The sequence below is a fragment of the Bubalus kerabau genome, chromosome 16 (assembly GCF_029407905.1).
Source record: "Bubalus kerabau isolate K-KA32 ecotype Philippines breed swamp buffalo chromosome 16, PCC_UOA_SB_1v2, whole genome shotgun sequence".
Taxonomy (NCBI): Eukaryota; Metazoa; Chordata; class Mammalia; order Artiodactyla; family Bovidae; genus Bubalus; species Bubalus kerabau.
In genome coordinates this window covers 11,455,759-11,474,043 of record NC_073639.1, presented here as the reverse complement: position 1 = coordinate 11,474,043, position 18,285 = coordinate 11,455,759, and the positions used below count along the sequence as shown (strand labels likewise).

The 18,285-nt window shown below is 34.8% G+C and overlaps 1 protein-coding gene across 12 annotated transcripts in view; it reads right to left on the bottom strand.

Moving 5' to 3' along the window:
- LRBA (LPS responsive beige-like anchor protein) overlaps window positions 1-18,285 on the bottom strand; it is a 746,530-nt gene that overhangs the window by 168,674 nt on the left and 559,571 nt on the right. For 11 of the 12 annotated variants that reach the window (XM_055550583.1, XM_055550584.1, XM_055550586.1 and 8 more), the window contains exons 45-46: window positions 11,533-11,673; window positions 10,382-10,501 (exon numbers count right to left, since the gene is read on the bottom strand). In XM_055550583.1, the coding sequence (XP_055406558.1) occupies window positions 10,382-10,501; window positions 11,533-11,673 (261 nt within the window). Of the gene's footprint in view, window positions 1-790; window positions 860-10,381; window positions 10,502-11,532; window positions 11,674-18,285 lie in introns of those variants that run through there. The other variant, XM_055550592.1, reaches the window with a different exon arrangement.

Below are 18,285 nucleotides of genomic sequence, written 5' to 3'. Positions count from 1 at the left end.
ATAAGGAGAGCTGCAAAAGTAAATCAGTTGATGAAAGTTGAATATCCTCGTAATAGGAAATAAACAGCTGACCTCAGAGGTACACCAACATCTAACCAAAGAAACAAGTAAGTATATACTGTCTAAATTTTACTATGGATGATAATGGCATTCAAGTTACATGCAGAATTCCATCTAAATCCTAAAAGCATCTTTCTAAGAACCATGCCTTGATATAACACTAAATATTACAGTTCAGAATTATCTCCTTTGACAGATGAAATTTAGTGACACAGTCAAAGATTATGTCTCTCTAATACTTCTAACGTACATTTACAAAGTGAAGTATGTTTTATATTCATCAGAACAGAACATTCAGCTTTGGATAAAAAACACATGTTCAGCAATTCTTTAAAACATCAGTGGAAAATGATAAGTAAACAACACTGACAGAAGACAGAGGTATTTACAATTCACATTTTCTTTTGACTTGCTGACAATAATTTTAATCTCTATCACTTAATTAGGTGGATAGGTCTTAGAGGTAAGTAACATGGTCAAAACGTAGTGTATCATCTCTTAAAATAAAAGTTTGAAAAGTTCAACCAGAGGTTATACCACAGTTAAGGATAAGCCCATTGCTTTGATCACAAATCCCCAGGCTTTCATGGCATGATGACAAGGATTGGTTGTGACCACACATGTGTTTGGTTTTCTTTACTAAGGTATGATCCGCATTGATATGAATGGCCTCTGTAGCAAGGCTGTACGATTCGCCTTCTAATAGTCACCAATTCTATCCATTGAATTAAAACCATCACTTCAATCACACCCGGGCAACCATGACAAATACTCGTCTTTTAATCCAAAGAAATCGAAACTGAAATAAGAACAAAGATGCTACTTCACAACTAAAGTAAAATATTTTTTTTTCCTTTTTGTTACAATATGAAATCCTGACAAGTCAAATACAAACATGACAGCATGGTAACTAATTTAATGTATAGTGCTTTGGGGATACTGATGGTAAAAAAAAAGATATGAAAGCAAAATTTTAGATTATATATTGTCTATTCTACTTACTGGTCACATGGTTTTAATTTAACTTTTCTAACCCTTGAAAATGTAGTCACTCAGTAGGGTCTGACTCTCTGCAACCCCATGAACTGTAGCCCACCAGGCTCCTGTGTCCATGGAATTCTCTTGGCAAGTACACTGGAGTGGATTGCCATTCCCTTCTCCGGAGGATGTTCCCAAACCAGGCATCAAACCTGTGTCTCCCACACTGCTGGCAGATTCTTTACCGTCTGAGCCACCAGGGCAGCCTTAGTTAGCTCAAGGGCCATTTCTAAAGCACAGGGTTATTGTGAGGCTAATATGAGATAATACAGAATTCTACAAGCACAAAAGACCTTACTATTATTATTATCATCATTAATGTGCCCTGATAACAATCCTAAATTAGAGACTTGCCTGTCTGATTCTTAAAGCCAACAGGTAACTCAATGATGACAGACATTCTTAAAAGCATTTAACATAATCCTAAGGGCCATTTAACAATATTTACTTGTAAAAGTAAATATGACCACAAAAGTATTGGAGAAAATAGTTCCTACTAAATAGCCATCACATTTAGAACAGATTTATTTATTTTTCATAATAATGGCAGCACAGCTTCACATGCCTCATTTTATGATGATACTCTCAATACTTTATAGCACTTTCCTGCTTTCAAACACGTTTCTTCACCTGCAGATTTGGACTGGACATCTTCGCTGTATCTTTTGCTGTTTCAGACGCCTATCTTCCAGAACAGTGTAATTTGGGGAGGGATAATGGCCATTATGATGCAAATAATAGGAAAGCACTGACTGCCAGAAGATGGAAACAGAACGTCCACCGGAAATCTTTTCTGGAGCAAGTTATAAAATACATACATATTGCTTTAGATATGGGGAAGAACAGTTAACACTAGTATCTAAAATATATTAATGAACAATTTATATTTTTCCACTGTACAAAAATATAAGATCACTAATTCAAAAAACAAACTACAGCTGACCTGTGTACATTTTTATAATTTAGGAAGATAGGAACATTTTCTAAGTGTTTAAAAAAATGTTTTTCTGCTCAGTATGTAAGTAGCATAAGAAGAAAAATATTCAGTTTCTCAAGTACTTTTTGTCAAAGGATAATAAGAACAACAAAAAAATGGTTCATTGTAGACACAAGAGTACAAAGTTCAATACCAAAAAAATATTAGTATATAGGTATATCATTTAACTTACTGATGTATGAAAAAGAAAAGGGTTAGAAAGATTTGGTTAAATTAATAAATCTGTAAGTTCTGTACAAAAACAAGGATGAACACAAATACAGTTCAGTTAGAGTGTGAGTGTTCTACATTGTTACAAGAGAAGTAAGACAGCTTGAGCTCTCTCTAATGTGGATGTGAAACACAGAGAGATTGCAAGAGAGAGACTGCCAAAAAAACAGAGAGAAGGAAGAGAGAAAGAGAGGGAGAGGGGGAAAGAGAAGGAAGAAAAAAGAGAGGGGGAGGCAGAGGGAGGGAGAAGGAAGAGGCAGAATGAACAGATAGCAAGAAGAAGAGGGACGGAGGGAAGGCAGAAGAGAAGGAGGGAAGGAGATACCTGTGCCAGAAACACACAAAGGATGTACAGAAATGGCAAGATTTTAATTTTACTTTCTTTTAGCATTATTAACATTCTGAATTATTTAAAAGTTTGTTTGAAAATAGGAAGAATAGATGAAGAAAATAAAACTATCAAGTCATCCTAACTTAAGCTTTTTCTCTTAACAAATACTTCAAGAAACACATATCCAGCAATTATGTTCTACTAACTGTAGCTAAACATTTTCTTATAAATGGCTCTAACGCTGATGCTATCAGCATCTGTGGAATGTATTATGGTAGAAGACACGCTGATAGAGGAGAAAAAAAACCTAACTTATCTTCAGATCACAGCCCCTGGGGTTTCTGAAGTAGTGGAGGGCAAGTCAAAGGTCTCATGTTTAACAAATCTCACAGCACACACACACAAAACTATTTTCTGATCATCTCTATTTTGTATTATTACTTCTAATGAACAGATACACATTTAATACCTTTAAGGGTTATTAAAACTAAAACCAATTCTGTATGTTACTGATGGCTATTTATTTTTAAAATACTATTTAGTAAACTCCTAGGATTTAATCACGTTCTATTTAATTTTAAGTATGGAATATGCTGTACTGATCTTACTGATTTCATAACAACAAAATTTTGCATTCATCACTAATGATACACAAAAAGTTATAAAATAGATTTTTAAATTGAATATCCAAGATACAATCAGTAGCAGGATGCCATTATGGACTTCTTTTGTAAAGCTATGTGAGTTAAAACTCAGTGTGAGTTAATTGTAAAACTGTAGGGAACTGGAGTATTAACAACTCTTGGTCAGCAGATGATATTCAGCTACCGGTTCTCCTGTGCAGAAATAAGCCCATCCTAAAATATGAGATGTCAGGAGCCCAATGAAGTACGTACCCATTGGATTTTGCTGTGCCCTTCTGCTGGAAATGGCCAGACACTCTCCGTTTTCTCCTCAAATGACCTATCTATTCCAGGCTTTTTCACTGATGCCTCTTTTCCTGATATATTTATATCTACTCATTCATTCATTTGACCAATATTTATTGATTTCTAACTAAATGCAAGGCATTGTTCTAAATGCTGAGGTTACCAAGTGAACAAAACAGAAAGTCCCCACATTCACAGAGCTCTAGCTATGGAGACATGAAATAAACAAACTAATGCACGTATCATGTCAAATGGTGGCAAGCATTATATTAAAAAAAAAAAGGCAAGATAAAGGGATAGAAAATGATGGTGGTTGGGCAGTGTTATTTTAGAGAGAGAGTTCAGGAAAGTCCACTTTGAGGAGGTGACATATGAGCAGAGACCTGAATGAAAACTAAATAAATAAATAGGAAAAATGGTTGTGGCAAAGAAAACATTACATGCAAAGCCACCAAAACAGGAGTAGGCTTGGGGGGAGGGAGGTGGAAGGGGGGTTTAGGACGGGGAACACGTGTACACCCGTGGCGAATTCATGTTTATATATGGCAAAACCAATACAATATTGTAAAGTAAAAAATAATAATAATAATAAAAAAAGAAAGTGATACCTGAGCAAAGACTTGAAATGGCTGAAGAAATTCATCCATAAGGGTATCTGCAGGGGGTTTTCAGGTGAAACAAAAAGCTAATGCTCTGAGGTGGAGTTTGTGAGGAATAGCTAGGAGGGCCTATTTGGCTAAAATAGAGTGGACAAGGGGGCAAATGGTACAAAGTGGTCAAGGTGTAACAGGATTTTGGAGGGGAGGGGTAGCCACTGTAGTGTCTTACACTGTAAGGACTCTAGCTTTTACTCACAACCAGGAAACCATTTACTAAGAAGGGGAAGGCTGAGAAGAGCAGGTTTAAGGGAATGAAGATCAGGAATTTGGTTCTGAATGTGTTATACATGAGAGCGCGATGCTGAGGAGCAAGTCAGGTATCAGGAGAAAGGTACATGTGAGAGATGTAAATCTTGGAGATAGAAGACTCTCTCACAACCTTTAAGATACACCTCGAATACCACTTACCCTATGAAGTCATCACAGCCCACTTCTTCCAGGAAGAATTAATTCCATTTTGTTTATATCTTATTATAGTACTTATAACTGTCTAGCTTGTATTAAAACATAGTTTTATGTATATCTGTTGTTCTCACTTGGAGATATGTGACATAAAGAACCATTTATTTTATCCTTTTAATCCTAAACGCTCTGTACTATCATACATATTTGTATATGATGAAATTATCAATAAATACTGGCTTAACTAAATGTGTTTGGGGGGAGTTGAATTCACCTGTCATGGGAAGTTTTCTGACTGAAGGTAGGGAGCTAGCAGTTAGGGAACTACTCCCAAACTAAATTCTCTACATACATGTCCAAGTCAAACTTAATTTCTCTCTCATCTTAGGAGACAAAATCAGTCATCAAATCCTAACAGTTCTCACCTTTTAAATATGTCTCAAATTCACCCACATTTCTCTAGTAACATTGCCGTGACTTGAGTTAAGCCTCCACGGCCTCTCATCCCATTACTTTAACAGCTTACTTACTGCTTCCACTCCTGCTCATGGTGTAATACATGTTCAAACACCAATCACAGTGATCACCCAAACCACCACGGCCCTTCTGCTTGAGGCTTTCCAGCATTCCCCTGCTACCCCCGGGATAAAGTCCAACCTCTTTACCACAGCTTATGAGGCACCTCACCATAGGCCGTGGATTTCCTCTTTCCTCTCCCTTCTCTTCACTTCCGACACCTCACCATAGGCCGTGCATTTCCTCTTTCCTCGCCCTTCTCTTCACTTCCGACACCTCACCATAGGCCATGGATTTCCTCTTTCCTCTCCCTTCTCTTCACTTCCGACACCTCACCATAGGCCGTGCATTTCCTCTTTCCTCGCCCTTCTCTTCACTTCCGACACCTCACCATAGGCCGTGCATTTCCTCTTTCCTCGCCCTTCTCTTCACTTCCGACACCTCACCATAGGCCATGGATTTCCTCTTTCCTCTCCCTTCTCTTCACTTCCGACACCTCACCATAGGCCGTGCATTTCCTCTTTCCTCGCCCTTCTCTTCACTTCCGACACCTCACCATAGGCCATGGATTTCCTCTTTCCTCTCCCTTCTCTTCACTTCCGACACCTCACCATAGGCCGTGCATTTCCTCTTTCCTCGCCCTTCTCTTCACTTCCGATCTCGTCTCCATGAAGCACAGAGCCTGTATCACACTGAACTGCTGGAATGCTCTTATTGTCAGCACTCCCTTTAGTGCAAAAATTTCCTGGAGGCAACTCTGTCTCATTTGGTGCTGTATCACAACCGGGACATAAACTTCAAAATAAAAACTTGAAACATAAATGCTGTCTTAGGATTCCACCAGACTTCTTATTCTACTACTAACTTTTAGCACAGGTTATTTTAAGATATATTTTGATACTAAATTCTGAGCTTCTAGAAAAGTGTCACCAATAATCTCCATTTAATCTCCTGTTCCCACTCTGAAACAATGAACCTAAGTGACATTTATGACTCCTTCCACTTTCCAGTCCTGATGTGTCAATCATTTCTATAGGAGAGAAGAAAAGGATTTCAAACTGCAGCAAGTCAGATGGTATTTAATCATTACATTAAATCTATTGACACTAAAAGTGCCTGAAATGAGTATGCTGCCTGGAGAGAGGGAGGGAAATCAGTGGCAATGAACTACCTAGAAAAGCTTAGCTTTCTGCCTAAATGTTTAGATGTGATTGCCTTACGAAATTCATGCAAGCTTTACGAGTCTTAGTTGCTCCACAAAATCTGGTCATAATGGTTCAGGCTGAAGACAGTAATCTATTTTGCACCTCAGATTCTAAACTTAAGTGTTTTTTTAAGACTTGAAACACAAGCTCTTGCTGCGAGATTTTAAATTATTATTTATCCCAGAGATGATTTTCCAAACCAATTTTAGCACTTTCTGTTTCAGCCCTCAAGACTAGCTACTAATGCCACTACCTGTCAGTTAATATTTTGATGGAGTACACCATCAGAAACATCATTGCTCAAAGAGGATGAAGGAAATCTTCCTTCTACAAGCAGAAAGCTATCTCTCAGTGTGATGCCGAAACAATGCCCTAAGTTTGCACTGCCCAGTGGAGAAGCCACTAACAACAGTGGTCATTAAACACTTGAAATATGGTTAGTCCAAGGACAGACCTGCTGTAAATATAAAACACACACCAGATCTCAAAGAAGACTTAGTATAAAAAAAAGAATGCAAAATATCTAATTAATACTTTTATATTGATTACATGTTGAAATAAAAATATTTTGGGTGTATCAGGTTGAATATATTCTTAAAATCAATTTCACATGGTCCTTTTGACTTTTTAACATGTGACTACAAGAAAATCTAAAATTACATATGTGATCATAATTATGATTGATGTTACATTTCTATTGGACAGTGTGGTAAGCCTAGAGAACTGATCAACACTTTCAAACTTTTTATCCAAATGGAATAAAAAGTATCACTGAGGGTCAGATCTGAAATGGATCCACCAATGATGCATAGAAATACAAAAGATATCTCCAATTTAAAAATGGTTAAACATGCTAAAAGTGAAAGACTGCTTTAGTAAAATCTAATAATGTCTCTTTCTTCTCTGAAATAAAAAGGAGTATTTGAATCTTTATTTCTTAGGAGTAGCCTTTATTTTTCAGTAAAACTATTCTCTGAGTATTAGCATAATGCAAGAAATAGGAACCCTAAGATATTATAGTGATAGTTCCCCTTTAGCAAAAAGAGTTAAGTACCAGAAATGTTATCATGTTATTCTTTTTTTTGAAAAACTTTAAATAAACCATCACAATACTTCATTTTTATAAAACCTCACAGAAACATTAGAGAATGTATATTAACCCAGCAAGGTATACTTTAGAGTCCACTCAGTACAGTGATTCCTACCACCCACTCACATACTTCACTATCCTCTCTTTACTATTTAACATATCCCTTGGTATTTCTAAAAACTCTAACAAGACAAGATAAATAAAGATCAGACTATAATTAATATGATTCCATCTGAAATACAACATCGTATCTTAATGAAATGTTTATACCATCATAGGGATTTAAATGTGCTTTCTTAATATTCATTCTTACACATTAATTGTAATAATTTAATATGTTTTGTAAAGTACTAGAATGTAACATGAAGAGGCAAGATCAAAAAGTAAAATATAAAAAGAGACAAGATTAAATCCCTCTTCAATTACAGAAGGACCAACTATAAGGAGGCTCTTTAAACAGCCTATTAATATAACCTATGTAACCATACATTGTATACTTTACAAAGAATTACATTTGGAAGTATACTAAGTTACTGGTTCAAATTACCTGGTTATCAATATAGAAAATGGAGTAATTTATCAATGTCCTATCTACCTCACAGATATTTTATGGTTTAAAAAGAAAAAAGAAAAGAAAATTAGGAAAACATACATATTGGTTAGAAGAGCAAGTTTCACCCTTGGGTTTCACCCAAGGCAGTCCTGAAGAAAATTCCTGTGCATCTGAACATAAGGACACGGTAGTTAAATATAAAACAGTATTTCTAACCAGGCTCCCATCAACTTTACACTTGGAATTTTTAATTCTTCTACTTTTTAAAAAACTTTTCCCAGGATTCCCATGGTGGTCCAGCAGTTAAGAGTCTGCCTCCCAAAGCAGGGGGTGTGGGTTTGATCCCTGGTTGGGGGGTTAAGATCCCACATGCTCCATGGCTAAAAAACCACAATATAAAACAGAAGCAATATTATAACAAATTCAGCAAAGACTTGAAAAAATAAATAGTACACATTAAAACACACAAACACACACACACACACACACACAACGTTTCCCTGAACCTTGTGCTCTACTTCTTCATTTAGATGCCCTACATAACTAGGCTAGGGAGCTAAAAGTCAAGAAGCACAATAGCAAGAGCTGAAATTCTACTAGTTTTTTTAGTAATTGGGGCTGTTTTAATCAAAGTCTGCTGGGACATTCAAACAGAAGCAAAATGGATTTGAGTCATTATTTGTGAAAAAACACGAGTAAGGAGAAAAATAAGGAAAGAGAAGGGTAAAGTTCATATGGTTTGGGGGGATTTGTTTTTTAATGCTATAGCTTTTTTGTGTGGATTTATTTTTTATTACAAGTGAGGTATTTTAAAGAAAACCTTTGGAAAAATGGAACTAGACATGCACTAATTAAAGAAACATCAGAGAAAAAGGCCAAGATTTAGGAGATAGAGACAATAAAACTACAAATATTGATCACATATCTCCTTTCCAAAAAAGCATTAAGTAGGAATGTCTACTACAGAGAGGTAGAAATTTGAAAATATCCACTACCTCTGTTATGGAGTAGAAAAGAATTCACATTTATGATTTCATTCTTGTTTACATTTCTATTACCAAACTTAAGTATGAGGTTATAATTTGGTCATGAGATGTTAAAAAAAAAATTTAGAAATTTAGAAAAATTTTTCCTTAAGTCTTCAGTTTGATTAACAGCAAGTCAGTCTTATCAATGTTTTCATATGTCTGTATCTCTCATTATGTCTCAAAAAGCTCAGTAATGACATAGCTTTGAGATTAGAAATAGAAACAATTATTAAATCTGTTAACTATTCTGATTAATTGCTATCTAATTATCCATTGATAATTATCTAATTATCCATTAATGATTCTTGAGGAATATGATATATAATTTCAGAGTACATTATTTGTGATATCAAAAATTTCTATAGATGTTCCAATATAAAAGATTATTTCTGCATATGATGAATCTTCTTCAATAAAATACCTTGGATATAAGCAAATGTTATACTCTATGGTAAGATACAGTATGTGAACACATTTTTATAGACTGTAATGTAACACACCTAAAAGTAAGATGAAATTATCATTTTAATGAAATTTTTAAAAGTACTCTATAGTAACATAAACATAAGTAATGCAACTTTTCTTCTTTAAACCCAGATATTTCTCATATTACTTATCATATAAGTATACATGTAATTATTTATATAAAAGTCACAGTTCTTTATGACACCATAAGGAACTTCACAACTATAGACAAATCTCATTTTACTCAACTGCATATACACAGTATCTTTCAGAAAGAACACTATGTCACGGAAATAAAATACAGTACTTCTGAGGTTAGAAGCAAAAATAAGTGTTATATTAGCGACTGTGCCGAGTTTTTTATCTTTTTATAGTACTGAACATACATATAGATAGAGGAACTCATTTCCTGTATATAATAATTAAATGCAATTCCACACCAAGCAGAGTCAGCTATGCATTTAGAACCAGCAGCAGGTAAAATACAATTACCTTAAGAACAGAGACAGGAAATTGCTGAAGCCAAATGAAACTCGTTAAGAGTCTGACATCTTTCTCACAGTATTTTTCTGATTGTATTAATTTTATTCATTGATTTTGGAATTCCACTGAGCATGCTGCCTTACATACATACTACTGTATTCTTCCTTTAAAAAAGATTCCCAGAAGGAAGGCAAACAACTGTTCCACAATTAGAGAGAAAGAGGAGACATTAAGACTGACTAAAACAGACAGGAGATAGAGAGAGAGAAATCGTTTACAGTAGTTCTGGACCATTTAACTAAGGTCTCATCCTTTGAGGCTCATCTTTAGTAAATAAGGCTGTACTGCAAGAGAGAAATTCATTCAGCAAGAAACACACTGGAAATAACAACTGTAAAATGAAACATTTTTGTACCTTAATATCCGATGTATCACGCTGACTGTTTCGCCAAGCTCTGGAAATTGAGGAAAACGTTCGATCTGCATGATCAAATTTCCCTCCTTGTAAATTTAGGAAATAAGTTGTGAAGGGTTCCTAAAAAAATAAGCAATTTATAAACTCCATATCCATATGTTTCCTCATGGATAAAAACGTGGTTTTATAAATCTTTATATTTAAATACATTAATGATAAATAGACAATAGCCAGTATTATGTCCTAGGCACAGACTGAGAATTATACCTAAACTATTACATTAAGGTTCTCAAATTGTTTCAGAAGAAGTATTTCCAAAATTTGGTATTTTCAATATTTTTCAGACTCCTTTTCTTTCCAAGAACAATTTATTAATAACATTCAGACATAAACTAAGACTGCATTTTTCTTCATAGTACAAAGAAATAGTCCAATATATAATTTCCCTATTGTTATGGTTCAATATTTAATTTATGATTAAGAAAAGAAAAATGTTTGGAAGATTTAAAAGCCTCCTCAGAGTTAAAGAACACTTAAACACATATTAGTGGATAATTGCTTGAAATTAGCTAAGCACTATAAATTACCTCTAGGATTTATGTCTGCCTGTACCCTTCTAACAAGCTTAAATTAATGATGTGCTGCTAATGCTTTCCCAAAGAAATTACCTTCTTGTAGATGAATCACCTTCCAATTTTACAGAAACACTTCTGGCTTAACCAATATGTTATCAATACACAGCAGTCTTGGTGTAACTTATAAACACACTTATTCCACTTGGGGCAACTGAAGTTTTCAAGATATATGAATATATGTCTGTGTTAAGGGAATCTTAGTTTTTATTTTAATAGATTACATTTGAAAATAACATATATTGCAATTCAGAGTCTGGTAAGTTATCAACCATTTGAAGAGGCAAATTTAAGGGAAAAATTCATGCAATTCCAGGTGATACATTTTTATGGCCATTCTACAGTAACATGTTGTACAATACAGGCCAAAAGGGATACAGGGATATTTATATAATTAGGGCTTCAATCACTGAAAAAAATTTCACCCTTCAAAAACGATGCTGATGATTTTTAATCAATGCATATTCTCCACAACATTGAATTTACTTATCCATGGTTTATTATTCAAATCGAACTTACTATTCTTAGCAGCCATGCAAGAACAAAACTTGCCGTTGAGTAATGAGTACCATAGTGGAACTTCGGAACTTGATCATCTTCCCAGGACTCGTAACGCTCTGCAAAGAATGCTGCTCTTTTTGGATTCAAAGCTCCTATTGGCTGCCAATACAGAGGAGAAAAAAAAACCCGACATAAATGTAATTGTGCTTTATTTATCTCTTCAAACATTATCCTATTAGCAAGTGTGAAAGTGAATTAAAAATACATACCATTTAAAGCAGTGTTACAGTCACAGAGTGGATGGCAACGTAAATTTAACTTTCAATGCACATTAAATATATACATATAAGTGAAGGGAGAAGAAACCTGTCATTTCTCAGTAAGTTGGTTTCATTTGAATAAAAATCCTTAATCAGCCCAGAACAAGCATTTTCACAAAGATAATTACGTGAAGTGAGTATTAGCTATATGATACTTTGGAAAGCACCTCTAAAATCCTACTTAATTCATCAGAAGCAACAACCAGAAACAGAATCTTGAAGCTAAGGGATTAACATATCACAGATGCTGAGAGGAGATGGAACAAAATTTGAGGAGGTAGCGGGTGAGGAGAAGTGCAAGAAAGGGACTGCATGAAAAAAGAGATTAAATGAAAATCTAGGATTTTCTACTAGCATGAGTAAAACCAGAATTCAGAAGATAAAAACATGTCTGTATGAAAAAATTATTTTAATATGTAATACAAATAGAATATTAGACAGAATATGAGCTTGTACTGGAAAACAATACATTACAGCCAAGGTCCCCAAAGCAGTATGGCCAAGTGATGAAGAGTCTGCGCTTACTGGAGTAATAATGGTACCCAGTAAGAAGGTTGTTTCAGAAAATAAAATGAGTAAGTACATAGAGGGACAAACCAAGCCTGACAATATTCAATGCATGTTATTATTTTTAAGGTAATCTTTTAGCACTGGGGTAAAGTCTGAATAAAACAATAGCCTATAAGCCCTCAGAATATTGACTGGCGTAAGATAAGAGCTTAAGAAGTGTTAGCTGGTATCATTATTGTTGCTGTTGTGATTCAGGGAATACATGAACTCCACTAAACAGAAGGCAAAAGCAAAATTTTGTGTGATCATGCACATGTACATCTTCTTCAGGAAGATACAAAGAGATTTCCAGATTCACAAAGGGGTTTAAGGCCTTAAAGAATAAGAAACAGTTCATTCTCATAAAATAATCCAATCTCCAGAAAATCTTTATTCTTTATGTAAAATATAAATATCAATACACCAAGAAATATGCAAGATTACTTTCTTTAATAAAAACCTATCAATTAGCAACTCCTCATTTATATGAGAAAGAAAATGTCTGACCATTTATGGGAGAAATATTAAGCTGAAATTTAAAATACTGGTTTTAAAACAGATGTATTCAGAAATATTCTATTGAAAATGAAACAAAGTTAAATGAGTTTTAAAACTGCTTTTCATGTTAAAAAGTAATTTTAAGCAACATTTTAAATGATCATTTTGGCCATCTTTCTAAAATTGTAACTATTTTTTCAAAACTGCAATTTATTGCTCATACCTTTCATTCTCTTTCAATAGGACAGTTCTAATCGACATTTTATTTTAAGCCATTTTTTTACTTTACAAGCAAAATTTAAAAAACCTTTAGGTGCTTATTATTTTAAATCAGTATTACAGTATACCAATTTAAAAAGGCATTTTTAAAGCATTAGTTTCTGTACAAAAGAATTAAGTCTGATTTACTAAATTTATGCCAGTTAAAAATGGAACCGACTCCAAGAAATCTTTGTTACAGAACCAATTTGGAATGCCTTTAAATGTATTTTCGTTGTTGTCCCTGAAGACTGAGCCATGCAAAAGGAAAGAAAGAAGAAATAAAATCACTGGAAGACAAATTATGTGAATTAAAAATAAAACCAATGCTCTGTTTGTATGATTCTGCAGCATATTAAGTATTCACTTTATCTGCTCCTATTTTTATTACACTCCAAATGAGTACACCCCCAAAATCAATAGTTATAGAATCACGTTTCTTGAATATAATGCTAAAACCAATTAGGATTGATTTCACTAGCATTTGAAAAAAAATGGCACTGTTCAGAGATCCATATAGGTAGAACCCACAGTATTGATTCTGGCTGTTATTGTTACAGTTGGTTTCTGAAGCCTGCTACAGGACAGCTATCAAGACATACCACATTTATTTGCAAACATATAAAAAAGAAGTCTCCAAATAAAAGAAGGTTAAAAAAAAAAATAAGACCAGTGGAGCTGTGCAATGACAATGATACACTATCAGCTTACTCAGAGAAGTTACAGTGGGAATACACACATTGAATTATACATTACGCGAAAGCGCTGATTTATTGTGGTAATAACATCCACCTCATTAAAAGATTCTGCTTTGCTGCAGTTGGAAGGCTACATATTGTTTACTGCTATAAATTAATGGCAGTGCAAAGAAGACTGTGGAACCGTCCTAACAATAGATCTGTAATGACAGTGCTGTATATCACAGCTTCCTCAGCAGCTTCATAATAAAATGGAGACAATGTATTGAGCTAATACATTCTACCATGCTGGCCCATATTTTTCTGACAACTGCTTTAAAAGATGAGCTGAATCCAACTATGTTATAATGCTGCGCAACATTTAACTAAGAAAGAGTCAGTCATACACCAAAGTGCATCAGAGCATTTTTAAAACACTGTCTAAATCAGCATTTCAAGATGTTTATTCATCTCTGCAAAAGAACTAAAAGTAAATGCTGATGGCTCCTCTTACTTATACAGTATATTAAGAGTAACAAATGGAGGGCAATTCTAGAAGATACCTAGCATACCAGCCTACAAAAAGCTCTCTGTACAATTTAACTGTAAAAGCTTGACCAGATTATTTTTCAAAATCAGCAAATCGATTAAAGGAAGAACAAAAATACTGGTCATTTGAAATGGTCATAACTTCTTGGAAAAATCAATAAAAAATAAGTATTGATTAGAGAGGTATAACTCAAATTCATAACCAGGTAAATATAAATAGCCCTAGGATACAAAAATAATTTTAAACATTACAAAAAGCTAACAAATAGAACTATATATATATATATTAAATTACTTTATTTTCTTATTGAGGAATAATTACTTTACAGAATTTTTTTGTTTTCTGTCAAACCTCAACATGAATCAGCCATAGATATACATATATACCCTCCTTTTGAACCTCCCTCCCATCTCCCTCCCCATCCCATACTCTAGGTTGATTCAGAGTTCTTGTTTGAGTTATTTTTTAAATATACAAAACAATAACAGAACCTTAATCACAATAAGATAAAAAAGTGGTTAAAATAAAACAGAACGATTTAGAGGTTCAGGAATACCAGCATTAAGTATTTACATTTAAACGATGCAAATAAGAACTTGGATTAAAACAGGAAAAGGCAAATGAAAGAAAAAAGAACACCAGAACTCTTGAAAAAGTATAAATAGCAAAACAAAATAAATTCCACTGCCCATAGCATATATCGCTAATTTCACAAACAGCAAAATTGACACCTATGGTAGATTCGTAAGTACTCTATTTTTCTTGTCTGATACCTTTCAGAATAATAAATGCAGAGCAACTTTCTAAATCAGGTTTTTAAGCATATCATGGCAAAATAATTTCGTTACCGTTTCTGAGAAGTAATTTTGCTAATTATTAGAGATCCAAAAATACTGCATATAAAGTACCCAGTTCAGTGTCTGGCATACAGTATGTTATTTGTAATAATAACTATTGCTATTTTCAGCTTATTTGATCAAGAATATTTAAGAAAAAAAACCATTAAAAAAGCCTAATGAAATTAATGTTGTCTATTAGGAGAGAACGTAATTAAGCATCACAATCATTTAATGGAATAGCAATACTGTGCATTATCAGTCAGAAGCCTAATAGTACACATAAATCCCAAAACTGAATTACCCTACTTCAAGAGCATGATATAAAACAGAATTATCTTTCAAAATCCAAAGGGCCTCTAAATTTTACTGTGAAAAGCATATGAAATGTCAAGCAAGTTACAATCATCTAGTACTACATTCGGAGAAGGCAATGGCACCCCACTCCAGTACTCTTGCCTGGAAAATCCCATGGACGGAGGAGTCTGATAGGCTGCAGTTCATGGGATCGCTACGAGTCGGAATGACTGAGGGACTTCCCTTTCACTTTTCACTTTCATGCATTGGAGGAGGAAATGGCAACCCACTCCAGTGTTCTTGCCTGGAGAATCCCAGGGACCGGGGAGCCTGGTGGCTGCCGTCTATGGGGTCGCACAGAGTCGGACACGACTGAAGAGACTTAGCAGCAGCAGCAGCAGTACATTAATTAAAAACAGAGTATTAGATTCAAAGACCCTTACAACCCAATACAGATTCTTTCATCTGATTACTAGTAAAAGTTAGTTGTAAAAAGAAAAAACTAATGTTCATACATTCTAAAATTTTGCTTTCTTTTTAAAATTTTTAGGAAATAACACCTGAAGTTATCTAATTAATAATCCCCAGGCTACATTTTGTATTTTATAAAACATTATTGTGCATTCTCACGATAAATGTGAGCTGCTGCTGTTAAGTCGCTTCAGTCGTGTCCAACTCTGTGCGACCCCAGAGATGACAGCCCACCAGGCTCCCCCGTCCCTGGGATTCTCCAGGCAAGAACACTGGAGTGGGTTGCCATTTCCTTCTCCAATGTATGAAGTGAAAAGTGAAAGTGAAGTCGCTCAGTCATGTCCGACTCTTAGCGACCCCCATGGACTGCAGCCCACCAGGCTCCTCCGTCCACGGGATTTGCCAGGCAAGAGTACTGGAGTGGGGTGCCATTGCCTTCTCCTAGGCATCCCTATTTTAATAATGAAGATAATAAGTACCTTCAATAACCTAGCTCAAAATTAACAGAAATCTATGAGATACAAGGCTTCCCAGGTGGCACTAATGGTAAACAACCTGCCTGCCAATACAGGAGATGTAAAAAAGGCAGGTAAGATCCCTGCATCAGGAAGATCCCCTGGAGGAGGGCAAGGCAACCCACTCCAAAATTCTTGCCTGAAGAATCCAAAGGACAGAGGAGCCTGGCAGGCTAGTCCATAGGGTCGCAAAGAGTCAGACATGACTTTGCCACTGTTTAGTGGCAACATAAGCAAGAGGTTATGTATTAATTTATTGTGGAAGTAGGATAGGCCTGTAGATACTGAAAAAGAGCAATTACAAAGTGACAGCAGGAAAAGATAACAAAATGGTTGAACTCAATATCATATGAATCTAATATGTTAGAGAAATGTCAGGTTAAATAAAAAATGTTAATTATGTATAAGGTAATCAATATTCATGAACAAATTAAACAAAAATAATTCAAATTCAAGAGGATGGACTATTAGGAAATGTGACATCATAAAAGATGGTCATTCCTGGTTAGAGAATAATGATTTGAGAAGATTATACAAAATAACCCTGATAAACAGATGAAAGGGGCTATTTTGATGACAATGCAACTGTTTATTGGATATAAGTGAAGAATCTAAGAGTCTTAGATATATTATCTTGCTATATTTATAACAATGCCTTAATATACAAAACCATTAGCAATCCCAATTTACAGATGAAAATAACAAGTTTGGGAAGAAGTTAAATGACTATCAATAGCTGAGGCAAGATTCAGAGCCAATTCTAACTAGACTGACTATTAAATCCTAGAATAATTTGAGTTATGTGGATTAATGAAAGCGTTGGTGCTGAATCTATAGCACCATTGGAATCCTTTCATGGGACTTTTAGATTAAATGCTCTTTTGAAAAAAATGATATTTATACTTTACTCTTAACTATATAATGTATGTGCTTGGGCTTCACAGGTGGCTCAGTGGTAAAGAGTTTGCCTGCCAATGGAGGAGAGGCAGGAGACCTGGGTTCGATCCCTGAGTCGGGAAGATCCCTTGGCGTAGGAAATGCCAACCACTCCAGTATTCTTGCCTGAGAAGTCCCATTAACACAGGAGCCTGGTGGGCTACAGTCTGTGCAGTCACAAAGAGTGGACACAACTGAGCAACTGAGCATGCATACACGTATAATACAGTGGCTATCTAGCAGAAGGTTTCACAAATGGGGGAGAGGGATGAATATTTTGTGTTGGGGCCACTGAAAAGACACTTGGCAAAATTGCTTATTTTAAAAAAATGAATACATAAAAACAAGCACTGTCATCAAAGTTTACTGCTTTACTTGCCTTTTTTAAAAAATTAACTTTATTGGAGTATGGTTGCTTTAGAATGTTGTGTTTTTACTTTTCTCTTTAATTTTTTTGTATTTATATATCCATATCTATGAACCCAAGTGAAAGCCTTTAATTCCTTGTGTTGCTAAACCTTTTTAAAGAAGTCAGTGAATTCTGTGCATCTCTACCACCTGCCTGCCTTTCCCACCTACAAGGAGAAAAAATAAAAGAACAGCCTATATCATTTAAGCGATGTTGCCCCCATTCGGGGATGTAGCAACTATTTTGTGTCAGTTGTAGCAGCCCTTTTATCTAAAAGACGAATATAACAAACAGACTGATAAGCATTGTAACTCAACATTAGTTTTCAGGGTACTTTGTCATATGCTATATATGGCTGAAATGGTTTGGCACTTATCTTCACACACTCTACATTTAATTTAATATTACAGAGAAAAAATTTTATTGGCAAACTACTATAGCTTTTAAAGTTAACA